Source organism: Pygocentrus nattereri, chromosome 4 (genome assembly GCF_015220715.1).
Source record: "Pygocentrus nattereri isolate fPygNat1 chromosome 4, fPygNat1.pri, whole genome shotgun sequence".
NCBI lineage: Eukaryota > Metazoa > Chordata > Actinopteri > Characiformes > Serrasalmidae > Pygocentrus > Pygocentrus nattereri.
The window spans coordinates 3,417,552-3,441,551 of record NC_051214.1 but is presented as its reverse complement, the minus strand read 5'-3'; the positions used below and the strand labels follow the sequence as shown (position 1 = coordinate 3,441,551).

The following is a 24,000-nucleotide window of genomic DNA, read 5'->3' as shown; positions in this document are numbered from 1 at the left end:
AAGGTCTCAGTCTGAACCTCCTCCAGCTGTACGGACCACGTCACCACCACAGTCAAATGCTCGTAGTGTAATGCTCTTTTTATTGTTTGGTTGGTTAGTGTAGTGGGTAACATCTCTGCCTTCTATACTGTAGACTGGGGTTTAATCTCCCACCTGGGCAAACACCCTGCACTACACCAGTAAGAGTCCTTGGGCAAGACTCCTAACACCACCTTGGCCTGCCAGTGTAAAATGATCAAACTGTAAGTCGCTCTGGATCAGAGCGTCAGCCAAATGCCATAAATGTAAATATTTGAGGGTCCGATTTCATAGAGGAAGATTTCAGCCACTACCCTGTAACTCAGTTAGGGTTTAAGAAGAAGTGGGACTGAATGTTTATTCTGCTGTCATTTTATGGAATGAATTTGGAACTGGACTGTTCAGTTAAATATCTAATTGCTGCTCCATCCCAGTAAAATGAATTTACTTCTCTGATCGATGCCCCGCGCTGCTGTCTGTCTGTCGCAGAGTGTGAGGAGGAGGATTCGTTTTCTGCGACCGAGTCACTCGTGTGTGTTTTCGTGTGTGCGGAGCGGTTGTGCGTCCTGCTGTCAGCAGGCTTGTAGAGCGAGTGACTCAGGGAAGAGAAAAATGACTGAGCGATTATGATTTTTCATTTTAATATGCACCTCCAGGGCCATGTCGTCTTCATTTGTTTGTTTATTTATTTATTTTTAATGCTAAGGATTGAAATTCAACGCTGTGCTTCTGTTGTTTTGTCCAGAAAATGAAAAATGGACACTTCATACAGGTCAATCGATAATTAGACACGGGTGTGTTTGTGTTTACTGTGTGTTTATTTACTTTCGTGGGTCATTATGTCTGAGAAGCTTCAGTTGTCAAAATGCTCACCGTTCAGTAGTTTTGCAGGGCCAGACATGATCCTGTAACTTGTCTGGAGACAGTTTTCGGAAATTTGGCTGGGAATGCTTGTGGGTGGGAATGTTGTTGGGGTCTTTTTCCAAGAAAAACACTGTTAAACCAGCCTAGGGGTGGTCAATATTACAATATTATATCATCATTGTGGTAAATTGTGTCACAGTACGCTTGTCTGAGCGTATTGTGGATATCATTAGTACTTAAATGGGAATTCCACAAGTTTTTTCCACCCGTTTCTGCATAATTCAGATGTAAACAGAGAGATTCAGAGCGGTTTGGTGTGAAATGGTACAGATGTCTTTACAGTGGTGGTGATGGGAACCAGGCGTCGCCATGACTACAGCACAGATATAGACCTTTTATTTACTATGCAGAACCACCAGAGAACCTACACGAGTCTTCTGAGTTTTATATGGGGTGTTGATGAAGGTGAAATAGTCAAAGATTTGATAAAAATAAATTTCTTTGGGGACTATTTGGCATCAATGTATCAATCCACCATGAATGGATTGAAATATATCATCTTAAGCAGAAACCTGATCACAAAACATCATAAATCAGTCTCGGGCATTGTATTCATAACCACTTCACTAATAACTTTCTGTGGAGCTTTTAGAGGTGGACGTCTGGTTCCTATCACCCCCACTGTGAACAGTTCTAACTTGGTAAGTTACTCTAGAGCAGAGGAGATCACACCTAACCACTCTGAAAGACGGATCTCAACCTTTTAATCATATTGAAATATTTAAGAATCGGTGGAATTCCCCTTTAAAGTACACTGACTACATTTTCATACACATTTCATTGCAAAGTGAGCATAACTGGGCCAGTTTCATTAGATTTAACGCAGTAATGTACTTTATTATTATTATTATTATTATTATTATTACTGTTATTACTATGATGTTTATTTGTGGCACTGCAAATTCTATTTTGTCTATTCCAGCATATTTAATCTTAGAGCGATAAAAATGATAAGTGTGATATAAAAGTTATTAAAAGTTCTCTGACTGAAGGAATTTGAGGGAAGGTTTTAAAGGATAAACCGGTGGCCAGTTTCCGAGCATGCATTCCCAAGTTTACATCTCATGATTCCCTCACTACATAGTGGGAGATGAGTTGAAGACATGCCCATGCTGACCTCTTTATCTCTTTGTGTGTTAGTCTGATCCACAGTATAGCCACACGGGTCATTAAGCTGGCCCAGGCCAAGTCCAGTATTGCCCTGGCCCCTGCCCTGGTGGAGACGTACAGCCGCCTGCTGGTCTACATGGAGATCGAGTCCCTTGGAATCAAAGGCTTCATCAGTAAGGCTGGAATTGCTGGCGTTAACACACCTCGATATTCTAACAGCGTATTTCTGTGTTTCTGTGTAATCTGTTCGGGTAAAGCCTCGGGTTTCCTACACGCCTTTTAAAGTCCTAACAGGTTATAAAAGACTGGACATCTCGCGCTGTCCGGCTGGCTTTTGCAGATTTTTTTCGAGGCTGAAATATTGGGGATCCACATTAAATGATTAAGGATCACACACACCTCAACTTCAGCTGTTGCTGAGCTCACAGAAGTCATTGAACTTGCATTGTCCCTTTACTAGGAGACGCAAATAAACAAACATGTGGCGCTCGCTGTTGTTTTCTCTGCCATTTGCGCTGATAATTGGTCATTTTTAGAGTTTAAAATGTACATAAACTCTTTTGTGCCTTAAAAGTCAGCTCATTAAAAAGCCACACCCGAGTGACCATCATTTTTCTTTGTTTTAGTTGCTGGATTTTCTTCTTTCGCGCTCTCAGTTTCCATGTTGCAGGAGTCCGTTCAGATTGAGCTGTTGATCAGATTACATTCAGAGTCGGGTCGAAAAAAATCAAACGTCTGATGAACTCACTGGTCTGAAACGTGATCAGGAGGCTGTAAGTCTGAGTCTGCGCCCCTCAAACACGACTCGACGGCCCAGCTGTCGTCTCTGACTGACCCAAAAATCTGCAGACTAGAGCGAGACTACAGCTCAGACTCAGCCAGACTGAGAATCAGGGCTAAAAAAAAAAGAAAAAGTCATGCAGTGAAACCCCAGCGAAAAAGAGGCAGCGTCAGTTGCTTAAATTGCAGATTATCGATATAGAAATGACCTGTTATTGCAAATTATAGGTGGTATAGATTATATATAACACTCAAAGGAAAACACGGTTAAAGGTAAAACACGGAATTATCTGAAAGAGGTGGGTCGTGTATGTTAATTTGACAGTTAAATGTTTGATTTGTGGGGCTTTTCATGTGTTTGAATGCCTGATTTATAGGGCTTCTCATGTGTTTGATGTACATGATGTAGACTGATCTGTGTTAATTAGAGCTGAATTAATTAGGAACGATTCCTCTGCAGCCACTTTCACCCAGGCGGTTCCTGCAAACCTTGCCAGCTGTTCTCCCTCTGTTCTAAACATCTGTGTGTATGTGTGTCTCGTTCCTCATGTTTTTTCTCTCTCTCTCTCTCTCTCTCTCTCTCTCTCTCTCTCTCTCTCTCTCTCTCTCTCTCTCTCTCTCTCTCTCTCAGGTCAGCTGTTGCCCAACGTCTTTAAGTGCCATGCGTGGGGGATCCTGCACACCCTGCTGGAGATGTTCAGTTACCGGATGCACCACATCCAGCCGCACTATCGCGTCCAGCTCCTCTCTCACCTCCACTCGCTCGCTGCCGTGCCGCAGACCAATCAGAACCAGCTGCACCTCTGGTGAGACTCTTCACAGTGGATTTTTCAGTATTCTTTGTCTTCTAGATGAGGTTTTATACTCGATGTAAAAAGAAAAAAAAGCTGTGAGTTTGAGATTTAGGTTATGTTTATTAGTTGGTTTCAAAGCAGAAATCTAATTAATGTCAGACTCGTGTAGTTTCCCATTATCTGATTACTAAAAGTGCATATAAACATGATTGGATTACTGAAAAAATCAGATGTTCAGCTTTTATGGGATTTTTAAGTGCACGCTCAGTAGGTGCATAACTGTATGAATGAGTGTGGCTTTGTTCTTGAATGCGAATCACATCGAATAGCCAAGAGCATCAGCCACGTTTCTCTTCAGCTCACGTTTTCCCCTTCGTGTGATTCTAATCTGTGTATTTGTGTATGTTTCAGTGTGGAGAGCACAGCCCTGAGGTTAATCACAGCGCTGGGCAGCTCAGAGGTCCAGCCACAGTTCACACGTTTCCTCAGTGACCCCAAAACTGTGCTGTCCGCCGAGTCCGAGGAGCTGAACCGAGCGCTCATCCTCACCCTCGCCCGCGCCACACACATCACTGGTACGCTACTCTCTTAAAAATAATGCTTCTTCACAATGATGGTTCTTCAAGGGATCCTTAGTAAAGAAAATGGTTCTATCCAGAACCATGAACACTCAGAGCCGCTTGCATGTGTAAGTGGTTCTTTGCATGGTGAAATGGTTCTTCAGATTGATAGTGTGCGGTAGATGGTTCTGTATAGCTTTTAACCATAGAAGAACCATTTTTTGAAACATATAGAACCCTTTAAAAAAAATCTGTATAGAAGCTTCTGCAGCACTTTCCCTGTATATATTTGTGATGTCAGTATGATGTCAGGCTTATAAGAATAGAAGAAACCTTTTTGGTGCTACATTGAACCCTTTTCGAAAAGGTTCTAGGTAGAAACATCTACAGCATGTTCTCCATATATATATATATATATATATATATATATATATATATATATGGTAGGTGTGTGTGTGTATTTAGAACCATGAGCACACAAAGAGCCACTTGCATGCTGAAATGGTTCTTTGTATGGTCAAATGGTTCTTCAGTTTAATGAAGAATGTGTTGTATATGGTTCTTCATAGCACAAAAGAGAATTCTGCTATTGCGGTGTCAAATTTATTACCCTAGAAGAACCCTTTTTGGTGCCATGGAGAACCTTTTTCAAAAGGATCTGTATAAAACCATCTATAGCACATTCCCTGAAGAAGTCTTTCATGATGGAGAGAAGTCGTTAATCATGCAAAGTGTTCTTTGGGTGTTCGTATTTCTGTGTAGAACCATTTTCTTTACTAAAGAACCCTTAAAGAACCATCAGTTTTAAGTGTGTAGGATATATTTATTCCCCACTGTGATATAGGCTTATTACGTACATTACTTCTGATGCTGAACTCTAGGTTTGTTATTATTTATCGTAATACTTATTGTTCAGTAATGACTAAATTATTTGTTAATTATAATGAAACTAATATGTATATAGGTTTATGAGGGGTTAATAAGAGTGCTTTAGGTAAAGTCATTCGTCTCCTCTTGGTCTAGATTTCTTCACAGGTTCGGACTCTATCCAGGGCACGTGGTGTAAGGACATTCTGCAGACCATCATGAACTTCACACCTCACAACTGGGCTTCTCATACCCTGAGCTGCTTCCCTGCTCCCCTGCAGGTAGGCCACACCCTTATCATTGACGGCATGGACACCAGCGCCTCCAGCCCTGAGCCAGGCCTGGGTTTGCTTTTGGTACTTAAAGCTTAAAGTACTGAAATTGAGAAGTTTGTAGTGTTGAAGTGGAGAAGTTCCTGAAAACCTCCTAGGGCTGTAGGTGAGAAGTTCCTGTGAAGCCCTTAGGGCTGTAGTTAAGTTCCTGAGAAGCCTTAGGGCTGCAGTTGAGAAGTTCTTGGGAAAAAAACCCTAAAGGCTGTAGTTGAGAAGATACTAAGAAGCCCTTAAGGCTGTAGTTGAGAAGTTCCTGAAAAAAGCCCTTAGGGCTGTAATTAGGGCTTGGAACTGAGTTACAAGTGGAAGTGACTGAAATCTTCCCTCTGAAATGAGACCCTCGGATAAAAGAGCATCACTTCATTAACAGCTACTAGCGCCGCTCTGTAGGCGACCCTGCCCGTCTGCAGGGACAGCAGAGGAGGGGAAAGTTCAGCTCCTCACTGCTGGGCTTTAGTTACATTTAGGGATCATACGCCTTCAAAGAGGGGGGCAATTATTTATTATCACCCCCCCTAATTCTTCACTGATATGAAGCTGAAATCAGAGATTCTCCAGATTCATGTTTGAATCTTCACGTTCCACCTTAAATGGTGCAGCAGTTCCATTCTGGTGCTTCAGGCATCAGAACTGCTGGACTATTTAAGGTGGAATGGCAAAATTAGCTAGATAGCTACCAAGACATTAGCACGCTATTATTGATTATTTTTATAGTTGTTATGAAGAAAAGTACCATAATCCATTGAAACAGCATTAAACTAAGATAAAACTGGGATTATCGTCATTTTTTAATAGAGAAAATTCTCACATTTGTGGGTTTCTTTGGTCTCTTTTGCTCCGTCTTGCTGGTTTTTCTTTATTTTGTAGACTCTGTTTGGAGTGAGTCTCCGAAAAACCTCCATTTGGACAGTCATGAACGTGCAAAACGGAGGGATGAGGGCTGAGTGGTAGGGGCGAGGGGTGAAATGGGACTGGGCCTGAGACACGGCTGGTATGATTCTGTAGGCAGGACATGGAGGAGAAGTCTTCTGTGAAGTTTGCTGTGGAGTAATTTGAGTGGCATCTACAGCTTCATCCGTATGTTTGTGGCATCCAAACATGAAAAAACTGTTATTCCTTGTTTTGTGTCGCTCTCTCAGTGCATTTCAGACTGCCTGCTGAACTCCAGACACAGCGGAGCTCCCTGGAGGGATAAAAACACTTTCCTCTCTCTGTGATTTAAAGCCGGGCAGCAGAGTGTTTTCTAAAATGGCATTTAAAGGAACAAGCCTACCTCACCTTAGCTAATGATGAAAAGAAGCTAAAACACAGCGCAGCAGCAGTTCATGTTTAAGCCAACCCACAAATACAATATTCAGCTTTTATTGGCCAATCAGAACTAAGATATCGCCGGTTTTGTTTTCAGATTTATTTATTGAATAAACTCTTTAAAAGATGCTTCTTCAGGTTTTCTTTAGTAAGGCAAATGGCTCTATATAGAACCATGAACACTCAAAGAACCCTTTGCATGATCACAGGATCTTTGCTTCATGAAAGGGTTTTTCATTCTGATGGAGAACGTGCCGTAGATGGTTCTACATAGAACGTTTTTGAAAATGGTTCTATATAGCACCAAAACGGTTGGTCAAATTTGTAGCAATAGAAAAACCCTTTTCAAAAAAGGTTCCATATAGAACTGTCTGTAGCAAATTTTCCATCCATCCGAAGAACCTTTTCATGATGCAAAGAGCCCTTTATCATACAAAGAGTTCTTTATTTTAGACCCCTTGAAGAACTCTCTTTTTTAGACTGTAGCTTTCAAACGGTGGGCAACAAAAAGGTTAACCTGTATATTGTCATTGTTAGCAGCCAAAACAGTCAGCTTCCATTAATTTAGTCTATATAGGAAGTGGCAATCATCGGGGTCCAAGCACTTGAGCCTCATGGGGCCAGTAGAGCTCATTGAGTTTTTAGAACGGCCTTTATTTCTAACAGAAGTGGGATTCTAAAGGAGATTTCATACAAGCTGTTGTTGCTGTGGAACGCAACATATATTTAACATAAATGAAAATACTTAGAGAACAGTGCAGTATTTGGACATGACTTGCATTTGCATATTTTTTGAACTAAATAAATAACCCTGTATTTTAGAGTGTACCAGAATTTTATGCTAACTGACTTAAAAACTGACCTAGGAACAACGCTGTTGGACTTTGTTGTATATTCTTTATATTATTCTTTACTTTTTGATTGTTGAAAGCTTATTAGCTTATCTTATTTCTAGACTTTTACTTATTTTAAGTGATTTTAGTTAGTTAAACTATCTCAGTATACTAGCAGATCATTTTTTTCTTGTTTGTCATATTTCTTAAAATAAGCTAAATTATTTGCCAATATTTTGAAATAATTTGACTTTATTAAAAATGCCGTATGATCAGCTTACAGCTTTTCCAAAATGAGAAATATTTATATCAGCTAGATTTATCATTTGGCTTGATATTTCTTGCACTGCGCTTATAAAAAGAAAGTACTAAATATTTTTTTTAATAAAGTTTTTTGAAATGTTTCTTAGTTTCTCTTTCAGTGAAATCAATATTTTGAAATCTCAAAGGCTCTGCTTAGTTTGTTATTGTGTAGATTGCATTTTTGTTTGGGGTGTAACAATGCACTCGATTCGATTCACAATACTGGACTCAAGATTCAATATTCTTACTATGTTTTGAGCAAAATTCAAAAAAAGAAAAACGATCTGTAATAGCACACTAATGATACTACAGCTAGATGCAGGATGAGTGCTGGAGCCAGTTGTTGTTTGGTGCTGATCTTTTGCCCCTTGATCACAATTTTTGTATTGTGATATAATTATTTCACAATACATTGTTACACACTTATTTTTATTGTTTTGGCATTTTTTAAAAACTCTGATTCATCTGTTGTCAAAATAATTAATAATACTATCAATACGAATGCTATTACTATTGCCACTATTATGACTAATAGTAGTTGTTATAATAATTGTCACAGAGAGAGTTTAAAGTAATTGGTAATATCAGTAACGTAATGCTGACAGCCCTTAATCCGTGATCAAGTAGTTTGCAGGGAAACATATTTCCAGCTTTTCCTTGTAGTTTTGTAGAAATTTCAGTTGCCACCTTGTGCATAAATTCCTTCTTGCCTCTCTTCTGTCGTCACTGCAGGCGTTCTTCAAGCAGAACAACGTTCCTCAGGAGAGCCGCTTCAACCTGAAGAAGAACGTGGAGGAAGAATATAGAAAATGGAAGTCCATGACCAACGAAAATGACATCATCACGCACTTCTCCATGCAGGGCTCTCCTCCGCTCTTCCTTTGCCTGCTCTGGAAGATGCTTCTAGAAACCGACCACATCAACCAGATTGGCTTCAGGTAGCTGCTGCATTCTAAGATACAGTCAGTAGATCTTAACGTTGTAATTACGAGGGACGACTGGAAAAATTAAACTTGTATTTGTTTATTATTTCCATATTGGCGCCCTTATGTCAGGGGTCAGCGACATGAGACTCTTTTATTGCCCTTTTGAGGCTCCACAGCTGAATCAGATCAGTAGGTAATAATAAAATAATCCTCCACTACAGTAAAATAAAGCTCTGCTGATCCTTCAACACAGTTTCACAGTAAATGGTCTCAAACGCTGGAGTTAATGTAGAACTGCTGATTCACCCTTTAACCCTGAAGATCAGCGCAGACGGCTGGTCACCATAGCAACACAGACGATTTATGTCTTGAGCTTAATCTTATATCATAAAAGGTAAGCGAAGATCAGGCGGACTCATCTGTTTACTTATGAAAATCAACCTATTAAATGATAATCATAGGCGCTTGCGCTGACGTTACACACCCAGGCTGTTTTGAAACAGGCGTGTTTGTGTGGCTGCAGCTGGCGGTGGCTGTACTGAGCCCTGTTGTGTTGGACTGAGTGTCTTTAGTGTCTGTCTTTGTTGCTCTTATGACTCAGAGCACGAGTTCTCACCGATAAGGCAGCCAGTGTTCAGACCAAAGCACCTGATCTATGAAGGGGAGTGGGGGGTGGCAGAGAGGAGTAGAAAAGTGTGGGGGGGGGGCACTGAGTGTATCCACATGCACTCGATAATCCAATCATAATTGAATTTCTGCAATCTGATTAATTCAAATGGTTGTGTGGGCAGCACACCGCAAAAGAAAATCTGATGAAGAGGCTGGATTTCAGGTCAGTAATCAGATTTCTCAGCGAACTCTTACTCTGATTTCTTTCTCTGTCTGAGCATGTGCGGAAACAGACGGCGGTACCGGAAATAAGCGAGCAGCGTCGCGGCGAGACGCAGCAGAACACTTTTGGAGTGGCGCTGAAACCAAATACATGCTTGATTTAATGAAGGATATAAATATTCGTCATTTTCTAGATGATGTATGTTCATATTTTCAGGTAAAGAAGTTTGAGTTTGTTACGTTCGCGTCGCGCCTTTTTCTGTGAGTTTATTAGCTGGAAGTCTGACTCATGCAGACGTTATCTGATTGCTCAAATGCATGTAATTGCATTGATCAGACGGCTGATAAAATCAGATTTTCTCAGCTTATCGGATTATTAAGTGCATGTAAACGGACTCACTGAAGTAATCAAACCCATTCAGTGGTGCTGAGGTCTGGACTCCGGGACGGCCAGTTCATCGTCCAGCTTCCTTGTTCTGTGTGTCCGTCTCCTTTTCTCACTGAGGTTCTTCTTGATCAGCTACACGTCCTTTCAGTCTCCTCACAGTGGAAGGATGGACAGGAACACCTGTGGATGTTTTCAGATCTGAAGCAGCTTGATCTTCTCCTCTCTCTCAGAGATGGAAGCTTTCAGTGCTGCTTATCTGATGGGGGCAGTTTGGGGGGCTACCAGCTCTTCCAGGTGGTTGTTAGGAGTCACACTTTCTCTGTAGCTGTTACTTTCCTTTTGACTTTCTCGTCGCTTATGCAATCTAGTATCTTCTCAGTAAAAAATCCTGAGAAAATAGCACATAATGGTCTCTGGTTGGCTTTCCGCCTGTCTCAGTCTCTTCTAGTGTTTCTGTCTCTCTCTTCCCCCCATTATCTCTCTCTCTGTCTGTCTCATCACTGTGGAATGAGAGCAGCTCTCTGCTCGTGGCTGTGCGTCACTGGGTAGTGAGAAGGCTTTTAATGGAAGGCTTTCAGTCTCTCTGCACTCACACACTCGCTGTTTGCAGAGCGGCGTTTGACGTTTAGCACCGCAGGGTTTCTAAATGCTTGAGAGCTTGTAAAGCTCATCAGCTCAAGGTTTTTCCGAGACAGTGTAATGAACAGAGTCTCTGCTGGTCGAGTTACATAAAACATAAATATACAGTCTCTTAAAGCTCTTGATTCCAAAACCATATACCTGTGAGATGCTATGATGCTCTCTTGCGCACACTGGGACACCATAAGGGCTATTTAAACTTAAGCTGGTCTGCCCAATACTCACTTACCTCACTGCTAACAATGAGTTGCCTACACTCTTTAAAGAGGTGGTTCTTCATGGGTTCTTCAGTATAGAATAGGGGTTGGCGGCATGCAGCTCTGGAGCCACATCCAGCCCTTTTACTGCCCTATTGCCCTCTCATTCAGCTAGTAGCTAACAAAACAGGCAAAGAGAGAGATTTAAGATTAACTTCGGTAAGTTGGAGATCATTTGGAGAACATTTGGACTGATTAGTGTTTATAGTCACTCCAGCTGGTTTCCTGATACGTTTAATCTGTAACGAGAAACTGGCCAACACTAAAAAGTCACAAAGCTGAAGTTTCTCATTCTCCAGCTTCTCGTTCGAATTTTCCCGTTCCACCTTAAATGTTGCGGCAGTTACATTCTAGCACCTCAAGCACCATTTAAGGTGGAACGGGAAAATTGGAGCAGAAAGCTTGCGAATGAGAAGCAGCTACAGCTGAGCTAAAGCTTAAAGCAGAGCAAAGGGAGTTTTTATTTATATTTTTTAGCCTGTACTGGTACATCAGCACATACTGAGACATATTTACAGCCAAGATGCTTAAATAAAACGTACATAAATGAAATGGGCATAAAATGTTGTGGCTCCCGAAGTTTGATTTTTTTATTTTTATTTTCCAATCCAAAGAACATAATGGCTCTTCTTAACGTTTGGGTTGCGACACCTGGTGTAGACGCTGATTCTATATAGAACCACGAACACTCAAAAGAACCATTTGCATGGTAAAGTGGTTCTTCAGAATGTGTTGCTGTTCAGCTCAGTTTACAACACTGCTCACGTTTCTAGCCCTTCTCTTCTGTAATGGCACTTTTTATTTGATTTTTAATTATCTTAATTCAATCTTTAATTAAATTATCATCCTAATTACATTTTTAATTTGATTTTTAATTATCCACAGTTGATCCTAATTTCTTTTTAATTCGGTTTTTAACTATCCTAATTTCATTTTTAATTTTATGATTTTTATCTTTTAAAGTCTGTTTTTTAATCACGTTTTTTAATTTCTGTTCTTGACTTTGATTTACTCGTCTCCTTTGCTTTTTAAATGCTATATAAATAAACTTGCCTTGACTTGTATACGGTTCTGTATAGCACCAAAAGGGATCTGCTGTTATGAGAAGAACCCTTTTTGGTGCCTATACAGAACCACTTTCAAAAAGGCTCTATGTAGAACCATATTCAGCACGTTCTTCGTCAATCTGAAGAGCCATTTTACCTTTCAAGCATGTTTGGAAATGGTTCTTTGGGTGTTCATGGTTCTATAAAAGGGAATCTTTTTTGAAGAACACTTGAAGAACCGTTCCATTCTTCTTGTATTTCCGTAATACATACAGAACCAGTCACCTGATTGAATATATATCGTTATGTATGTATGTATTTTTTTATGTTAATGATGTTCTGGCCTAAATGAATATGCGCATATACAAAGAGAGAACCTAAATAAGTTGATGTGAGCAGCTACTCAGCATATGTGGCTCTTGTGCATAAAACTGTCCTAATAGTTATTATTCATGAATTCAGAATAAAACATGACAGCTGACAGATTCAGTGCAAATGGTCACTGAATAGCCGCAGCTTGATAAGTGATATTACTGACCTTGCTCAGTATGTTTTTTACGCATTTATTTATTTATTTATTTATTTATTTATTTATTTATTTATTTAGAGCTCTGGACATCTTGCCTTGACTGCCAAGTCAGACTCTTCACTGCTAAGCAGAGCTCGGTTTGCCAAAAGCATTACAGCACAACTGTTACCAGTACAGTCAGCGGAAAGGTCCATTGGAGAAAGTTAAATACGTCCCCATTTCCAAAAAAGTTGGGACGCCCTGCAAAATGTAAATTAAAACAAAATACATCCATCCATCCATCCATCCATTTTCCAAGCCGCTTCTCCGTCAGGGTCGCGGGGGGGTGCTGGAGCCTATCCCAGCAGTCTTCGGGCGAAAGGCACGATACACCCTGGACAGGTCGCCAGTCCATCACAGGGCAGACACACAGACACAGACAGCCACTCACACACTCACACCTAGGGGCAATTTAGCATGTCCAATCGGCCTGACTGCATGTCTTTGGACTGTGGGAGGAAACCGGAGAACCCGGAGGAAACCCACGCAGACACGGGGAGAACATGCAAACTCCACACAGAGAGGACCCTGGTCACCCGGCCGGGGAATCGAACCCAGGCCCTCCTCGCTGTGAGGCGACAGCGCTACCCACCACGCCACCGTGCCGCCCTTAAAACAAAATACAATGATGTGCAAATAATTTAAACCATACATTTTGTTGACAATAGCACAAAGACTACAATTCAAATGTTGAAACTGAGAAATTTTATTGTATTTGGAGAATATATGGCATTTTTGAATTTGATGGCAATAAACACGTTCCAAAAAAGTTGGGATGGGGGCGACAAAAGGCTGGTGAAGTTGTGTAATGCTAAAAAAAAATACCTGGTGGTTGATTGGCAGCAGGTCAGTAACAAGTTTGGGTATAAAGAGCATCTCAGAGGCGGAGTCTCCACTCTGTGAAAGACTGCACCATCAAATAGAGCAACAATTCAAGAACGTTTCTCAACACAAAACAGCAAAGAACTTTCGTTTTTCATCGTCTACGGTGCAGAATATCATTAAAAGAGTGAGAGAATCTGGAGAAATCTCTGTCTGTGAGGGACGAGGCTGAACACCAGTATCTGCTGGCCGTGATCTTTGGGCCCTCAGGCAGCACTGCATTAAAAACAGACATGATTCTGTGGTGGAAATCACTGCATGGGCTCAGAAACACTTCTGAAAACCACGGACTGTGAACACAGTTCATCACTGCATCCACAAACGCTGTTAAACTCTAAAACACAAAGAAGAACCCAAATATAAACAGGATCCAGAAACACTGCCACCTTCTCTGGGCCAGTCCGGGTGCTAAACTGACAGACCTGTCACCCACTGAAAACATTTGGTGCGTTATGACATGAAAAATACGACAAATAAGACCCTTGTGAACTGATGAGCAGCCAAAATCCTGTATCAACATGAATGTAAAATAACTACAGCAGTGTCTCCTCAGTTCCCAGACACTTCCAGAGTGCTGGTGATGAAACACGGCGGTGAACAGGCTCCCGTGTTGCTGGCATCAAAGTTTCTCAGTTTGAACATTTGATATGTTGTCTTTGTAGCATTTTCCTTTACGTTCTGAACAGCGTCCCAACTTTTTTGGAAATGGGGTTGTAAAAGTCAAGTATTTTTGGGAATATGGCTGAACTGCTCTCCTGCCCCAGAGAGAAATCTGCTTGTTAGGAATGAAAACGTAACCCGTCCTCTGCTGGGTTAACGCTGTTCCTCGTTCCTCTCTCCTCCCGTCTGTCCGTCAGGGTTCTGGAGCGGATAGGCGCACGCGCGCTGGTGGCACACGTCCGGACGTTTGCGGATTTCCTGGTGTACGAGTTCTCCACGTCAGCGGGGGGGCAGCAGTTGAACAAATGCATCGAAATCCTGAACGACATGGTGTGGAAATACAACATCGTCACTCTGGACCGCCTCATCCTCTGTCTGGTGAGGAACACGCCGAAAGTGTGTCTGTGGTCATAAAATCTGTCCAGAAACGTCCAGAAACGTCTAGTCTTTCTATAGAAACGTCAGTTTTTGTGTCCCTAGCGTTTACAGGTATATTACACTTGAAATAAGTGATTTCACCACTTAGACCTTCTTGAGCATCAATTTAGCAATATTGGTTTTTATATTAATCAATTAATCTAGAATTCCAAGCACCACAGAAGAGCTCGTCCTTGCAGTCATGTGTAAAGGCTGAGGTCCTATTCTGAGGTAAAAAACACGTTTTTCTGCAGTTTTAACTACAATAATCTCTACATGACTGGGATATATGATTTAAATAACAAAGAAAACAAAAGCCCAATAAATATTATAAGATATATAATGAAAGTCCCCCAGGAGTCGAGTCACTGGTGTCACTGTGTAACAAAAAAAAACTCTTATTTTTGAAATAAAAGTCACACCGATGACGTCACTCGACCTCCTTCGACCTGTTTTCTGAGGATCTCTGAAGAAAAGCTCATGGTGAGTCCACTGTGTCTCTCAGCTCTCAGAGATCTTCTCACTCAGCTCATGATCTCATATGAAGCTTCTAGCTGACGTCACTGGTGTGACCGACTTTATTCCGAGGCAACTGTGAAAAATAGAAACACAAAAGTGTTAAATTCCATATTTTAGTGGATGTTCGTGATTGACAGCGTGTGGTTTGATGTTCTGTAGCAGCCGTTTAGTAAAATGCATGTTTCATTAAAAACGTTTACGTCTCTATATACGGTTCTATATAGAGTATAGAATCACCCAAATAGGTTCTTATACTGTAAAGGTGTCAAGCTTGTAACAGTAGATCAACCTTTTTGGGCGCTGTGTAGAACCCTTTTTAAAAAGGTTCTATGTACAATAGCCTGTAGCGCACACTTTCCATCAAAGTGTTAAATAATTGAGGGAAAAAAGAAAATCAGTGCAGGTGTTTGTCATTTTATTGCTCAACACATCTGCCCTAATTTGTTCCCCTGTGAACCACCTGTGGGGCAAGAGCTTCAGCCGAGTATTCAATACTTCTCCCCGGACACAACACGCTCTCTGTCAGCTCCTAATCGATGGAGAACGTCAGGAATAATTACCAGGGACGCTTTCCCTGCTGTCAGCATGTGACCCCGGCAGAACGGGCCTTTACTGATAAATGAGGCTTTTGTTGAACAGGGTTTTATTACACTGTATGTGCTGATGTATCAGAGCTGTCTGGTCTCAGTGGTAGTAAAACATCATCCTGTACCAAAAAGAAACGATAACATTGTGCTGTATGAGTTTTAAAGATAGAGAGAGGCTGAAGGGGCCTCAGACGCTGAGCTGGGGGAATCTGTGGTGAATCAGATCAGTTGTTTTTGCTTAGTGGTGTTAAAAGACGAGGCAGAAAGTTTCTGTATTATTTTTTGGGTCATTCTACGGTGTCACTAGTGTTTACAGATCTATTACACTTGAAAAAGCACGTTGGGGTTTTATTTACAATTTATTTATATTTTAAAATAAAACTAAGTTATTTTAACACCTTCTAGAGCCTCAATTTAGCAGTATAGGTTTTTAAATCAAGCGTATAGATTTCCAAGCACCACAGAAGAGCTCGTCCCCATAGTTATGTGTAAAGGGTGAGGCCATATTTTGAGGTAATAATAATAAATAAATAAATAAAACGTTTTTTCTGCAATTTTAGCTACAGTACTGTATATGTGACTATGGCATATGTACATTATATGGCATAAAGAAAACAAATGCCAAGTAATTATAAATAATAAAATATGTAATGAAAGTTGTTGTCAAAATGGGAACTTTACAGGAGAAGGGAAAAACTTAGTTTACTTTTAATGGAAGTCAATGGAACCAGAATTTTTTCCCAAGTCATTTTGGGTTTCTTTTGGACCATTCATCATGAAATTTACACCCAATGTAAAGAACAACAGGCACTTTCAACTTATGACACAAATTGAAAAACAAGGTTTTGTTCTGACAGTTTTGTCTATTTCAAAAATTCACCAAATATGTCAACTTTCTACAGTTAGAGGAGTTTAGAGCTCAAATGAACATTTTTATGCTCCTGAGAATCTTCAAGTACGACCACGTAGTCCTTTGAAACTATACTGGCCACTTTCCATCAGTAGTTTCATTTATGTCCTGTTACCTTTTTAAGCGCAATAAAGTGATTGTAGTTGTTTGATTTCTGTAAAAAGTGTGGCCTCAGCACTTTAACCTAAAATGAAATGATTAAAATGATCACGTAAATGATCAAAACCATCTAAAATGTCTGTATCCCACCTCACTGACATTGACCTTCTTTATGAAGCATGTTCATTGAAATCTTACACAGGCACCAGTTTCATTTTATTCCATTTTAAATGAATTTAGGGTCTTTTTTCCTTTTGAATTTATTTCATTCAACAGAAAAGGGGATTTTATCCTGTCTAACACATTTTATACCTTGTTTCTCAAAACCGGTTTCCCTCGTAAAATAAATGGAACATTCCATTTATTATGAAATGTACGGGAAGTTGCATCACATTGTTTTCTCCACGATGACCGTCAGACAGGTCAGTCTTCGTATTCTGTTTTCTCGGTTTACGCACAAAAAATTGATCAAGCAGCATGGCTAAAACTTCTTCTTTTCAGTGGAAATAAAGTAAAAATGGCTTGAAACAAAGATTTTAATAAAAAAATCATTTTGATTAAAGCAAATTTTCTATTTTCCCTTCTGCTCAGTTTTATTATACTTAGTTTTTTTGCACTGCATTAATATTGACAACACAGTCATTTATGATAAAACCAGCTCAAATTGTCTCTGTTTTGTCCACTTGAGGTGGGGAAATAATGTTCAGAATTTTATTAATTGTGAATTTTATTAATTGTGAAAAATTTCTGGATGTTAATAGTTGTAAATAATTTAAATTATTTTATTAGTTAATTATTTTTATTATTATTTATTAGTTAAATAATTCTTATATATATATAATTATTTGGTTAACTTTAATGACAGTTTTACAATACTTTTGCTACAATTTTTTATGTTTCGAGACGAATTCTATTCGCGGAAAGTGTCGCTGATCCAGCCGAAAAGTCTCGGGTCCTCGAATTGAGAGTCGTGTCTCGGATGTTGTGCCGCCTTGTGAGGATTTTCTGTGGGAATTTGAGGTTCACCCCCCTCCTCTCTGTTTTGTTGTTGCCTAGGCAATGAGGAGTCACGAGGGGAACGAGGCGCAGGTTTGCTACTTCATCATTCAGCTTCTTCTCCTCAAGCCCAACGACTTCCGCAACCGCGTCAGCGACTTCGTCAAGGAGAACGCGCCGGAACACTGGCTGCAGAGTGACTGGCACAACAAGCACATGACCTACCATAAGGTAACTTTACCCAAGACGCCAGTGCAGATCCCACCAACAAGGGCCTCCCCAAAAAAGTCCTTGCTCCTTCATAGGTTGCTCTGTCCTGTCTTCTGCTTTCTCTGAGAAACAGAAACATAGGAAACATTCAGTGTTCCTTAATGTTCGTGGTTCCTGGTGGCTTTAGTTGGTAGGTCGAGACCACGCTGTAAAACAGGGCTGTCAAACTCGGCGAGTAAAAGGGTCGATCTCAACAAGTCTGTGGCCCACAGAAAAAAAATGTTTTATTTCATTTTTAATTAATGATGTGCTGTAACCACAACTGGACATTGTTTATTTAAAATTCGCAAAAACATCAACTGTAAAATGCAGGCACTTGTAGTAGACCTTGAAATATTACATGAGTACATTAAAAATTCATTATTTAAACGCCCCCAGGAGCTCAGTCTCTTAAACCTACCTATCTTCTTGAACTAGACTCCTGCCATCCTTTCTTTACTGCAAGTTCGTTTAGCCTGTTCATCTACTCGGGACCACCGGTGGGTCCAAAACACACCTCATGTTCTTCATAACGTTCATATTCCATAAGCTCCATTCAGAAGCTGGGCGTCGTGTGAGGCTGTAGCTCTTCTCTCCAGTCTAATAGACGGTGATGTCATTTTAAACCCTTATAATAAAAGAAGCTGAACTCAGTTTGTTTTTCTACTGAAAGTCGACCCGTTTTTCCCCAAATCTGGGCTCTAAACTATAAACAGACGGCGTCTCTTCAGTGATTTGCTCTGGAAACATCACTTTTATAAAATAGCACAAAGAGCGTTGGAGATTTTTGGCTTTCAGCAGTAAATTGTAAGCATGTAGTGATATGTGGAGATCATAAAACACACGTTCTGCTCATTTGAGGGGCTTTTACACAAAATCTTCTTCTTTCGGCTGCTCCCTTTAGGGGTCGCCACAGCGGATCACCTGCCTCCATCTCGCCCTATCCACTGCCTCCTCTACTTTCACACCAACCATCTCCATGTCCACCTTCACTACATCCATAAACCTTCTCTGAGGTCTACCTCTTCTCCTTCTACCCGGCAGCTCCATCTCCAACATTCTTTGCCCAATATATCCACTATTCCTCCTCAACACATGTCCAAACCATCTCAACCTGGCCTCTCTGGCTTTATCTCCAAACTGCTCCACCTTCACTGTCCCTCTGATCTGCTCATTTCTAATCCTGTCCATCCTTGTCACTCCCAACGAAAATCTCAGCATCTTCATCTCCGCCACCTCCAGCTCAGCCTCCTGTCTTTTAGACAGAGCCACAGTCTCCAAACCAGACATCATAGCAGGACATAGTGAACATAACATTGCAGTGCATGCTGGGGACTGTAGTGCAGCACATTTGTAAAACAGACTCATATTAAAAGAAATTTTAAATACTAGATTAAAAACAAAAAACCTACACAATAGAAAGTTGTGTCAAGGGCCTGATCTGGCCCACGGGCCTTGTGTTTGACACACGGGCTGTAAAGGATCCTAATGGTTTAACATGTGACCTGTGAATGATTCTAGAGGCATTTGCTAGTTTTCTAATACGATGTTGCTGTCGGAGCAAAACCTCAAAAACCTCCAAAATCAGAACTTTTACAGGAGAAGGAAAAAACCTTCTTTACTTTTAATGGAACCAGAATTTTGTCCTAGTAATTTTGAGCTGTTTCTTTTAGTCCGTTCATCATGACATTTGCACACGATGTAAAGGGCAACAGGTGGCTTCAAATTATGTCAAAAACCGAAAAACACCGACACGAAGTTTAGTTCAGGCGACAGCGATGATCTGAAGCCGTTCTAGGTCTTAATTCTGATGGCTCTAATGATGTTTGGGATAATGGGATTGCAGACACATCGAGATCTGAGGGATCACTTTACCCAGCACACAGTTAGCAGCAAGGGTCTTGTTGGCGCTGCTCAAAGCCTCTCGTGCCAGCTGGACGTCACTAGCTTGCATTCATTACTGGCAGTTTTTGGTGGAGTGCTCCTGTGACCAGCTCAATTGCCTGCCATTCCAGAGAGAATCAGGTGGGTGTTTGTAATTGATGAATGTATTAATAATGTATTCCAGACTGGCTGCATTTATCTGAATAGATACTCCCAGCCGAATGAAGAACGTTTCAGAACAGAAAGCCCTTCAGAGCCCCTTATCATCCAGATTGCGTTCAGCCTCTGAAATACCAACATTTCAGTTCTGGCTCTTTTTTCTCCTCTGCCCTGTTATTTGCGCTGACATTTCAGAAGTTACAGTGTCTGCCCTCGCTTTGCTCGCTGTGCAACTGTGGTAAATGTTAGTGAAGGAAAGTTCAATCCCAAACCACCTCCTGACCCCTTACCCTGACCCGTTGGAGCAGTGAAGGGACTGGATGTATCCGTCCCCTCATGTGGCAGCGTACACCGTTTCCTCCACTGACAGTGGGACAAAGGGTATGTGAGGAAAGTGATTCAGGTGGGGTTAAGAACCTTTGGTAGACTTAAACTTTGTGTTTTTATTGGACATTTGTGTATTATGTCCCTGTGAAACCTTAAAAAGCCTAAAAACGTTTTGATATTCAAGCTCTAAAAATGTCTGGGATTGTTGGGGGAGGCATTTCAGTTTGATCTGTTTTTGTTAAATGTTTATGATTCTTTTTACCCTTATTTTATACCCCACAACAATGAGTGCGTTTACCTGCACTTAATAATCCCATAACTGCAGCAAATCTGATTTTCTCAGTAATCTGATTAATACGTTTACATGTGCTTAATAATCCCATAACTGCAAAAAAGTAACTTTTGAGTATTCAGATAATGGGGAACCTCCAGTTCTACATGAGTCAGACAGTAATCAGATTTCTGCTTTACAACCAGCCAGTAAACGCACAGAAGACGACAAACTTAATATAAAGGTTTTTAAAAAAAAATCGTGTCACTTTCCCTGAAATTACGCACATACATCATCTAGAAGATAAAGAATATTTAAGTCCTTCATTTTGTCAAGCATGTATTTGGTTGCTCCAAAAGTGTTTTGGTGCGTCTCGCGGCGACGCTGGTCACTTATTCCCGGTACCGTCTGTTTTCGCTCATGCTCAGACTGAGAAATGAAAGAAATCAGAGTAAGAGCTCACAGCCCTGAGGAACCTGACTACTGAGCTCAAATCCAGCCTCTTTATCAGACTTCTGAATCGGATTTCTAGACCTTTCTCTGATCTAAGAAACTAAGTCTGAGTCTGAAGAACGCTTTAAACATGCAGATGCTTCATTGAGTGTTCATGGTTCTATATATGGATATATATATATATATATATATATATATAGGGGTGGATGGATGGATGGTTCTGTATAGAGGTTTATTGAAGGAAGTAACCAGGCTCAACAATCCAGAGAGAGATCACAAATCGGATTCTGCTTAGGTGCAAAATATTATTTGAAATGTAGGTCAAACTAGAAAACTGGAAATGGTAGAGTTTCTGCCGAAGAGATGAAAAATACATGCTCTGCTGCTCTGGAGAGAGAGAGCCTTCATCCTTCAGAGTGAACTCGAGTGAGAATGTGGAATGAGCCGTCCTGAGCTCCACCTCGGGTGCGACTGACTCGCTTGGCCTGTAAAATCAGCTTTGGTGAGTTTGTGATCCTGCTCCAGTCAGACTGCAGTAGAATCTGCTAAGATTCAGCAGCTGCTTATAGCAATTCAGGCTTAACCGGTTCACTTCAGCACACACCACCGTTACCCTGCGGTCACACCGGCAGTGCCTCTTCACTGCTTGTCGGCCAAACCGCTGAGCGCTCATCGCCGGTTGGCGTTTCTGAACTCCGGTTGGTTCCGTTAGTTGCTATGGTTTCACTGACGCCAAGCACAAATCAGATGCATCCCGCCAAAATGAGAAATCCTCGTGAGAAGTCGCTCATTATTTTAATTAAAATAAAGAAAAACGCTGTCTGGTCTTTTTGATTACTGTCTTTGTGGCACCACCATTATTCCATCTCTAGTAGGAACAACTTTTAGGAACCAGAAAGGGAGCATAGAGAGGAGAAGAGCCAATCTGTAATGTCTGCCAGGTTTCTCAAACGCTAGAGGGCGCCACCGAGCGAGACCAAAATGAATGCAAGTTGAAGCATTTGAGCAAAATCTTAGTTTATAAATGATTAAATATATTAATGTAAATTAATACGATCATTTCCTGAACACAGAGCAGCTGTTTTTATATTTTTAATAGCTTTTAAACTCGTTATCTGAGTTTGAAACGCCGCCTCATGTACGTTCATGACGTCAGTGACCGCGAACAGCCAACGAGCTGCTGCGCTCACCCACCAATCAGCTGTCAGTAGCAGTAATGTTAGTGTCCTTCTGTTTGTGGTAGAAAAAAGGAAACACACAGGTGAGTCTACTTTCTAAAGCTAATGGAAAGTTCTGGGCGAGTGATTAGAAATGATTTTAACTTCTCGTTTTTAGCCGTTGAGCTCCTTTCACTCCCGTTCATTGAGGACTCACTCGTGGGCGCCCTCTGCTGTTTACCAGTCCTGTTTTTGATATAATGGGGGAAATAGGAAGCAGCCTTCTTTGTCGTTTCACTCCTTATTTGCATAAAGTTGATCTCCGCTCACTTTGTCGCGTTGTCAAAATGCGTCCACCTTAGGATTTGCTCATTTGATGAATGTGGCAGTTGTAGATTGACAGCTGCATCAGTCAGTAAACGACTGTTTAGCTGAAACTGGAGTCTGTTTCAGTTTTGACCGTATAAATTTACATTTAACTTATATATTTAAATTAAAATCAGGATCCATATTGGTGGCAGCTTTCATCTCTCTCTCTCTCTCTCTCTCTCTCTCTCTCTCTCTCTCTCTCTCTCTCTCTCTCTCTGTTACTCTCTCCACTTGCAGAAGTACCCAGAGAAGCTGTACTTTGAGGGTCTGGCGGAGCAGGTGAACCCCCCAGTGCAGCTCCAGCCGCAGTACCTGCCCATCTACTTCGGGAACGTGTGTCTGCGATTCCTACCCGTCTTCGACATCGTCATCCATCGCTTCCTAGAGCTGCTGCCTGTCTCAAAGTCCCTGGAGACCCTGCTGGACCACCTTGGAGGCCTCTACAAGTTCCATGGTGAGGGGGGAGTGATTTTTAATGAAAAGCTTAGGAGGTGATGTTATGCAGTGATGCAGTGCAGATGGTTACTGTTGCCTTTGTAGCAGTCAGGTAATTAACCCTCCTGTTATCCTCAAATTTACTAACATCTTTTATTCTTGGATTCAGCCGTTTATGGTGGGAGTTACGTTCTCCCCTCCACCATGTGCGGTGAACTATTAGTGGTTCTTGCACTACTACAACTATGGTTGTGTTGGGTTAGGGCCGAAAGCATAGGGACGTTTTTGAAGATTGCAAAATTGCGTGTTATAGTGACTTTAGTATCGCCCAAGACACCAAAACGATGGTGTGAAATGCTGATTTCTTAGTTTTTTTGTTTTTTTTTTTAAAGGTAAAACTGTCTGGGTTCAAACTGACCACAAAACATTGATTCATTCAGAATGTGTACAGGACATTAAACCCATCCTGATGTTCATTTGATTTTTACCCAGTTGTTTCCATTAAATTAGGGTTATTCATTAAAAATATGAAGCAAAAAATGATGTCGTTAATTTATTTAGAGATGTTGAACACTGAATGGCGTCAAACTGACCCCAAAGATAATAGGACAGGGCTCTGCAACATGCAGCTCTTTTACTGTCCTGTTGCGACTCCACGGCAGAATTAGAATTTTTGTAAAAGTATAATAATCCTTGTCATGAAGTAAAGTTCTGCTGATCGTTCAACACAGTTTAGCAGTAAATGGTCTTAAACGCTGGAGTTAATGTAGAACTGCTGATTCACCCTTTAACCCAGACGGCAGGTCACCATAGCGACACGGACAACAGTCTCGCCCAGCTAGTAGCTACGACATGGCAAAGAGAGAGATTTAAGACGAACATCGATAATTTGGAGACGAATGGACTTTATAGTCACTCCAGCTGGTTTCCTGATACTGAAACGCGGCTGAAGTTTCTCATTTAGCAGCTTCTAGTTCGAATTCTCCCGTTCTTCCTTAAATGGTGAAGCATTTAAGGTGGAATGTGAAAACTCGAACAAGAAGCTGGAGAATGGGAAGCGACTTCAGCCTCGTAAAAAGACGAACATAGATGTTTTGCAAGAAACTGATCTCGTTTTGAGGAAAAGTTTCCTGCTGGAGATG

At 41.0% G+C, this 24,000-nt stretch overlaps 1 protein-coding gene across 2 annotated transcripts in view; it reads left to right on the top strand.

Annotated features, from left to right (window-relative positions):
- Nucleotides 1-24,000, top strand: part of med23 (mediator complex subunit 23) — a 70,864-nt gene that overhangs the window by 22,052 nt on the left and 24,812 nt on the right. For both annotated transcript variants that reach the window (XM_017720774.2, XM_017720775.2), the window contains 8 exons: nucleotides 2,083-2,225; nucleotides 3,464-3,638; nucleotides 4,038-4,201; nucleotides 5,210-5,334; nucleotides 8,562-8,767; nucleotides 14,224-14,404; nucleotides 17,615-17,785; nucleotides 22,661-22,877. In XM_017720774.2, the coding sequence (XP_017576263.1) occupies nucleotides 2,083-2,225; nucleotides 3,464-3,638; nucleotides 4,038-4,201; nucleotides 5,210-5,334; nucleotides 8,562-8,767; nucleotides 14,224-14,404; nucleotides 17,615-17,785; nucleotides 22,661-22,877 (1,382 nt within the window). The remainder of the gene's footprint in view (nucleotides 1-2,082; nucleotides 2,226-3,463; nucleotides 3,639-4,037; nucleotides 4,202-5,209; nucleotides 5,335-8,561; nucleotides 8,768-14,223; nucleotides 14,405-17,614; nucleotides 17,786-22,660; nucleotides 22,878-24,000) is intronic.